The 7,943-nt window shown below is 36.9% G+C and overlaps 1 protein-coding gene across 1 annotated transcript; it reads left to right on the top strand.

The window, feature by feature from the left end:
• The first annotated feature begins 2,359 nt into the window (after window positions 1-2,359).
• Window positions 2,360-4,180, top strand: LOC144434642 (uncharacterized). The gene has a single exon (XM_078123148.1). The coding sequence runs from the start codon at window positions 2,360-2,362 to the stop codon at window positions 4,178-4,180; it is 1,821 nt and encodes a 606-aa protein (XP_077979274.1).
• Window positions 4,181-7,943: the final 3,763 nt, after the last annotated feature.

Here is a 7,943-nt window from a genome sequence, read left to right as displayed (position 1 = left end):
TTGAGGTAGTGTTTAGTTTAATGACTAATTTGTATAAGCAATAGTTTTAGAAATATAAGTTTTGGCAATATCATCACATTCCTCCCAACATTTGACTTAGAAATTGTATTTTTGTTATCAGTTCACCACGTGTACACACATTCCCATTTATTCAAACATGACATTCGTATTCCCAGTAGCAAGTTCCTAACTACAATTCGTGTTTTCAAAGAGGTCGACTTTCAATATATTATATTGTGCGTGTCATGATAAAGTTCATTCTGAACAGTGGCAAAGATCATTTTCAAATGGTCCCGTTTAGACAGTACCAAGACCGCTGGGATATGGCATGAGTTCTTCTTGCCTAATAATTTTGTACTTTCAGATCTCAGGCAGTGTACTGTCCTCTGCCCGTCATGACATTTTAGCCTGTTGATCCACAGCGAGCTCAGGCTCAGTTAGTTTTGTTTACAAATACAAACAAGTAAACAAACAAAACACAAACAAAAAACCAAGTAAACAAACAAACAAACACAAACATAACCGATAAATGAGTAAATAAATACATGAATAAACTTCAAACAAACTAACAAACACTGCCCCCACCCCCTCCCGCAATAGTCACTATTGCAGGGGGGGGGGGGCTAGTGTTTGTTGTATTTAATTTATGTACTCATTTATCGGTCATTATATATGCGTTTGTTTGTTTAATTGTTTGTGTTTTGTTTGGTTACTTGTTTGCTTGTTTGTTTGTTTATTTGTATTTATAAATATAACTAACTGAGCCCGAGCTCCCTGTGGTTGATCTTTCGAATTACCAAATAATCAGTGCTTCGATATGAGACTGGCACAGCATGGTTCCAACTTTAACAACATTTCTCAACGGAAAGATAATGACATAATCCCTAACATATTAAACCTTAGTTCAACGGCTTGAAGTTTAGCTGATGGTCTCACCTATACTATAACATATAAACTCGCTTGCAACTCGATTAACGTTAAAGCCAAGTGCCCAGATTACCAAATAATCAATACTTTGATATGAGACTGGCACAACATGGTTCCATATCTTCTAAACATTGATCAATGGAAACATAATGACATAATACCTAACATATTAAACATTGTTCAACACCTTAAAGGTTAATTAACTTGTGATAACAACTCAACAGCATTCATATATCGTTGTATCATGTCAATATATGCATACGCTTGGATACTGTTAGTAGTCTAGCAGATGGATGCGATTTGGTCACAAAATCAAAGCCAGCCATTAAGTGTTATAGTGCACTTATATAATTAGAGTTTATTATACATATCGTATTGATCATTTGGGTTTGCTGTTGAAGGAGGTTACGACAGTGGTTGACAAAGAGAAGTGAACTGTGTTGTCATGTAACAAGATTCTACACGCCTTCAATTCATGAGGTTAGTGAACTGATCTGACTAGTTGTATATAAAACATGCATGTAGGGCTTGCTTTGCTGTTAAACCCCTTCGCAATATGAACTATGCAATGTTGACAAATCTCGACATTCAACTAAAAAAGTTTTGCTCTGATGCTATGAATGTTAACGTTACATTTTCGTTCATTTAAACACGACAGTTTTATATTATTACATGTAATTTGGTAGTAATCTATGCTATTCAAACAATACGTGTATAGGTTATGTGATGTGTGTTGTTAATTTTATCAATATAAGCATTTTATGTTATATTGAAATGGAGGGCTAGCTTATGGCGTCTTTTGACAATGTCACTGAAAATTCAACCAATTACCAAATTAGTGTAAAGTGATTACTAGGTTACGTGCCATATGATTTAAATGGGAAGGTTTCACCTGTTGCCATGGTTATGGATTGGGTGCCTCTTAGGCAAAGTGATTATGATTTATATTTATTAAAGTTAAACTTGAATAACGATGCATTCTATAACATCCATCAACCTTTATGTTTTGATAACATAATAAATGCACTGTTAGTATAAGGAAATTGAATATAGTAAAAGGGTATCATACCCGTAGACCCATGACGTTTGATGAAATCCAGTATTTATTTTTGAAAACCAGGGTGTAGTTAACTTTTTAGGTTGCGACACTGACAGGATTAGAAAATAAAGGAACACACACACGGCCATATTTTGTAAAGATAACGATATAAATATATCACATATACATGTAGCCGTAGACCTACAATAAGGATGCACAGTAAAATAGACCGCAATACTTTGGAAATAAGGTTACCTTTGCACGACAGTTCCACAGTAATCGTTACAGTTGGCGGGCAATTCATGTATAGAAAATATTTAAAGGAAAATTATCTAACCTGAATTTACAAGCAAAAGTTTTATTATCGACACATTTATTTCTTCCACAGAGAAAATGGCCGCCACTTCATCTGCAACTGCAACACTTGTAGTTGGATTTATTTATATTTGCATACTGTCAACAGTTGCCACAGCAACATGTCCAACATCATGTTATTGTTGGGATACTAATGTCGATTGCCGATTGGGAGAGCTAACAGAAATCCCATCTGATATTCCATTTGATACAACCAATCTCTATCTCGGTTGGAACAGATTGACATATATCCGAAATGATTCATTTTCTGCTTTAACTAACTTGGTGAGACTTGTGCTGGGGGCTAACCAGATAGAAGAGTTGGACGTTCTATCATTCGCTGGTTTACATAATTTAGAGTATCTGAATTTGGAGTCGAATAGACTCTCCACCTTGCAAAGCAGTGTATTTTACAATCTTACCAAACTTCAACATCTACACATAAACCATAACAAACTCTCCTGCTTAAATGATGATTTATTCGACGGACTACTTAATCTAGATTATCTATATCTATATAGCAACCAAATACATTACTTGTCTGAAGGTATATTCCGCGGTCTTGGTAAATTACGATATTTACGTCTGTACACTAATTCGATTACCTCATTACCAGAAAATATATTCGAAGGGTTGGCAGAGTTGTATGACCTACGATTGCATTCAAATACGATCCGTACACTGTCAGAGGGAACATTCAATGGTTTATCTAAATTACGTACTCTGTACTTATATGGCAACCACATCACAACACTACCCGGAAGTATCTTTAATGGATTAAATAATATATATATTCTGCGCATGTACAACAATCCATGGTCGTGTGATTGTCGTTTGAAGGATATTAGACAATGGTTAGATGACAATAAAGACAGTCTCAGCTTAGGCAGCACAATAATGAGATGTGAAGCACCTGATCAACATGCAGGTAAAGATATGCTGAGTATTCCTCTGGATGATTTGATTTGTTATCCACTACCGGTCTTTTACACACCATTCAAGGTGATTAAATCACAGGAAGGTGTTATTGTTACATTAGACTGTGACGTCATTGGTGATCCAACACCTACAAAATACTGGATAACACCTAATGGTACAGTAGTGGAACATGACGCCACACCACCTGAAATGTGCTCTGAGAGTAACCTCGTCCAACGTAACGATGGGAGTCTTATGATCCCATTCGTCAATATGGATGATGAGGGAATATATACATGTGTTGCTACGAGCCCCGAAGGCACGACACTGGGTTCAAGAAATCTCAAACTGAACAGTACGATGACTGCGTCTTCTACAGTAACATATATAACAACTAAGAGCCCAACAACACAACATTTCGCGACCGAAATAACTGTCATGTCAAGTACCGATGCAAAAAGTTTAACCCCTGAGTTTGTTATCAGTACGGTATCAGACTCGTCGACAGAGTCCACAAACAGCGGGTCCAATGCGTCTACGCTTTCTGGGTTTGTAGGTTTTATTTGCGGTTTATTGAGCGGATTAGTTTGCGTCGCTATCGTAATAATAACTCGATACTACTGTAATAAACGAGTTGAAACCACAGAGTCAAAAGACGATTCAAATGATGAGACACTGTCACAAGCCTTCGACAATACCATATACGTAAATGATAACAACCATCGACCTTGGAAATCAACTCAGAATAAATTTGGAATTGTTCTAGATGAAACTCAATATGACAAAAACAACCCACCTCCTCAAACAGTGTCGTCTCATTCTATCTATGAAAACGCAGCCGCTATCGAGGCAGCAGAGTCTGGATACACACCAATGTCACCGGGAATATCACAAGGAAAGCCTAGTGTCTACGAAGAGATGAATTATAATTGGCAGAAATAGTCAAGTCGTGTATCAACGGTATATACACTATTTGGACTTACCGTTAAAACAGTTGTAATCTGTACTCTAATTTCCAGTATGGACAAACATGATATGTACACTTTAACCAGTTGATAGTTTACGACCTCAGGCGTGTATATTGACAGATACCTGAAACATTCTGGGAGTCAAAGTTCGGTTATAGTTTTCTACAGTGGTCTGTGCATATTGCTAGTGATTGATAATACACCCGTAGGATGGGATGGGGGCTCTACAACTACATCGTCGTAAACCACATTCTCTTTTACGGCACCGTCCAGAGGTTTCACAGTGTAGTGGAAGAACTAACAGCTCTGGATTGGGAGAATATAAAATTATGAATCCATTGTTACCTCCAAGCTGTTGCTCCCCACTAAACATACATGTTCAGGCAACATTTTGCAATTGTCAGTCACTAGACATTTTTTTGAAAGTAACATGTCTTTAACATACCTGCGATTTTGTACCCTTTTTTCTACTAATTTGTCTGAATAAATTTCACACACTTTCTACAGTTACAGTAGTACTCGTCAAACATAATTTTAGATGGTTTACAGTTGGAAAAACTTGGATCCATATCTGTTATATAATGGCTATAATTGGACCCTTGTTATGTGTGAAATCTATAATGACAGAATTGTGACAAAAGTGGATCAAAAACATTGTGAGAATATTTTTTCTTGAAGGAGGCAGTTTTATGATACTAGCGAATAATGAAGTTGAGAGCCATGCAAAGAATGGCATGTCGATATATGTATACAAAATTAGAACTTCCTACAATCATGACAATTACTTCATTTTGAAGTAAGTTTAATTAGTTCTCGAAATCATTGTCCCATGATTTGTTTGTGGCCTGGAGATTAGAAGAGCGCAACCAATGGCTACATTTTAGTTTAGCGTAATTATTACGATGATTGGACTTTCTACGTGAATATTTACTGATATCACAGATCATTGAAAGTAAGAGTTAGTTGCACTGATGATAAGTCATTTTGGTTGAAGGGAATCGTCGACCAGAACAGAGCGAAAGACCAAGATCATTTCCTCATTCACGGTTCAACTTCTTGTGCGTTTTAACTTCGTGATATCATGATCAGTAAATGCTTATTTCATTTGTCAAGTAGATTTTTTTCTGCTTAATATCTTGTTCCATGATGATTTACTTTTAAGGGAAGTCCTCTTAATAAATTAAGGCAATCGTGGATTGGGAAACGAGAAATAAAATGGCAAGATACTGTCAGCAGACATTGGTATTTAGAACTAAAACACAAACATCAGGTTCATATCACAGATAAAGTAGAATACTATCACAAGTTTCGCTTGACCAGGGACGAGGAAAATATGTTGGCAAGACATGTAAATCCATGTGCTTAAAGATCGTCCTAACATCAACAGAGGCGGGGCAACGACAAGGCAAACATGTACCATATACATTATCTAGGATCACACTGCCACCTATATGTATGTCATGTTATAGAGGGACTGTGATAAGGCCAAATAAAAGCATTTGGAAATGCTGAGAGAAAATGCTTTTTAAGCATTAAGAAAACTAAGCAATTTATACATGTATGGTAACATTCTGAAAACCATACCGAGAAGTAATTTTGACGGGTTAGATAGTATTGAGCAGCTACACATGTATAACAACCCATATCGCATGGTCATGTGATTGCCGTTTGAAGGATACCAGGCAATGGTTAGATGACAACAAAGGCAGTTTAAATCTTGGAACTACCACTATGAGATGTGAAGCATCTGAACAGCATGCCGATGAAGACATGCTGAAAATTCCCCTCAGTAACCTGACATGTCACCCGCCCCCTGTAATGTTCGAACCATATAAGATAATAAGGCTTATGTGGGCAGTAATGTGATAATAGATTGTGATTTCACTGGTACACCAACGCCAATCAATTACTGGATCACACCAAGTCGCGTCATTGCTCATCCCAGTAAAGAAGCCAACACTCAAAATTGTTACGAAGCAAATCCACTTCAACTTGATGATGGCAACCTTTTAATCATCAAGTTGAAGTGGGTTTGCTTCGTAACAATTTGACATATTTGTTATCTTTATGTGGAATGTCTTCACCTCATTATGTTAGACATGGACACTGCCACACGCACATGATGTTAGTTTGCCGACCAATTCGATATACAAGCAGAGGTTGTGCAAGCTATCGATGATGACTTCTGATGTCTAAATACCTGTTGACCTTTACCATCATTGGTCTGACCTTTGTTCCGAAGGCCGGCCCCACTCCACAATAGAAATAAAATCTAGTGTTAAAAACTGTTGTTTGGCAGAGCTACAGAAAACTTGGTCCAGAACAAAACAATGATCCCATGTAATCCTTATTAAGGTAACACTAACGTGGTGACCTGGGACTGAAACATTGCCCTTTAATAGTGATCAAAGCTTCAAAACTTAGAAGTTGGGATTACAATTTAAGCTGAAAGAACACTAAACCGGATGTATCACAGATTGTATTCTACGGGGAGCATAAATGACCCACTTCATCATCATCATCATCATCATCATCATCATCATCATCATCATCATTATTCAAAGGAACTTTAATGCTTATTTGTCCTATGCAAACAAAATACTAAGATATATTCAAAAATGGTAAAGATCGAGGTTTGATTCAAAACTGTTGTACTGTATGAAGACTGATAGTTCTACAAGTTGTAAGTTATTCAAGTTCAGAAAAAAAGTGACAATATGGTGCATACACTACAGGTACCTATTTATTCAACTCATGATTTCGCCAAGACTCTGGTTGTCCACATTGTGGCGACAAAGACTCCCTTCTCCACATTCTCATCGTTTGCCAACAAATCCAACAATTACTTGCCTTCATCACAGTTATCATCTCCCGTATTATCAACAACGATCATGTAATACCAATGGCGTGGTTTTTCATCAATCCACCGAAGAAAAGCAGAGCCTTCATCAACAAACGTGCCATGTTCCTTTTCACCCACATAACGTCAACAGCAAAAATGTCAATACACATCGCCAGAAGGAATAAAGTGGATACCACAACTCAAGTCGACCCATTGGAAATATTTAAAACGCGTATACGAGCAAGAGTACAATTAGAATTTGATACAGATTAAGACAATGTATAGATATCTTTTCAGCAATTTGGACCATCAACGACGCCGTATGCCGCGTAGTCGACGGACAACTCCGCTTCAATTTTTAGCTACAAACAGTATAAACTCCAGTATCAAATTTACCATTTCTACATATTAGTCACATAACGCATTGTTTCAATACAACTTTCAGCCATCATCAGCATCAGCATCATCATCGTCATCGTCGTCGTCGTCATCATCATCGTCGCTGAAAATGATGGGGATGTATATCAGCTGAAATTAATGTTTGTTACAGCTAATAACATACTTTATAAAGATTTTTAGATTACGAGTCACAAGTTTTAACTAGGGCATGGACTTTGGATGATCGGTTGCCTAAATCATAGACATAGTAAAACAACATACCATCACCACAACCTGGTAACCAAGAACCAATAATAGGGAGTTGAAGTCACACCTTGTATATATACCTATGAAACTTAGCTATATACACGTTTCTTGTGTCCAACAATGAAGCTTACACCAGCCTTGATATGTAAATGAAAACAATTCTCTGAATATGTATGTCCATGCCTACTGAATTATTTAAATCCAGTCGATAATTAGCATATAGAAGGTTTAAGAAGTGAGGGGAAACTTT

The sequence above is a fragment of the Glandiceps talaboti genome, chromosome 1, assembly GCF_964340395.1.
Source record: "Glandiceps talaboti chromosome 1, keGlaTala1.1, whole genome shotgun sequence".
NCBI classification, from domain to species: domain Eukaryota; kingdom Metazoa; phylum Hemichordata; class Enteropneusta; family Spengelidae; genus Glandiceps; species Glandiceps talaboti.
The sequence above is the reverse complement of the archived record's forward strand: the minus strand, read 5'-3'. Positions and strand labels throughout refer to the sequence as shown.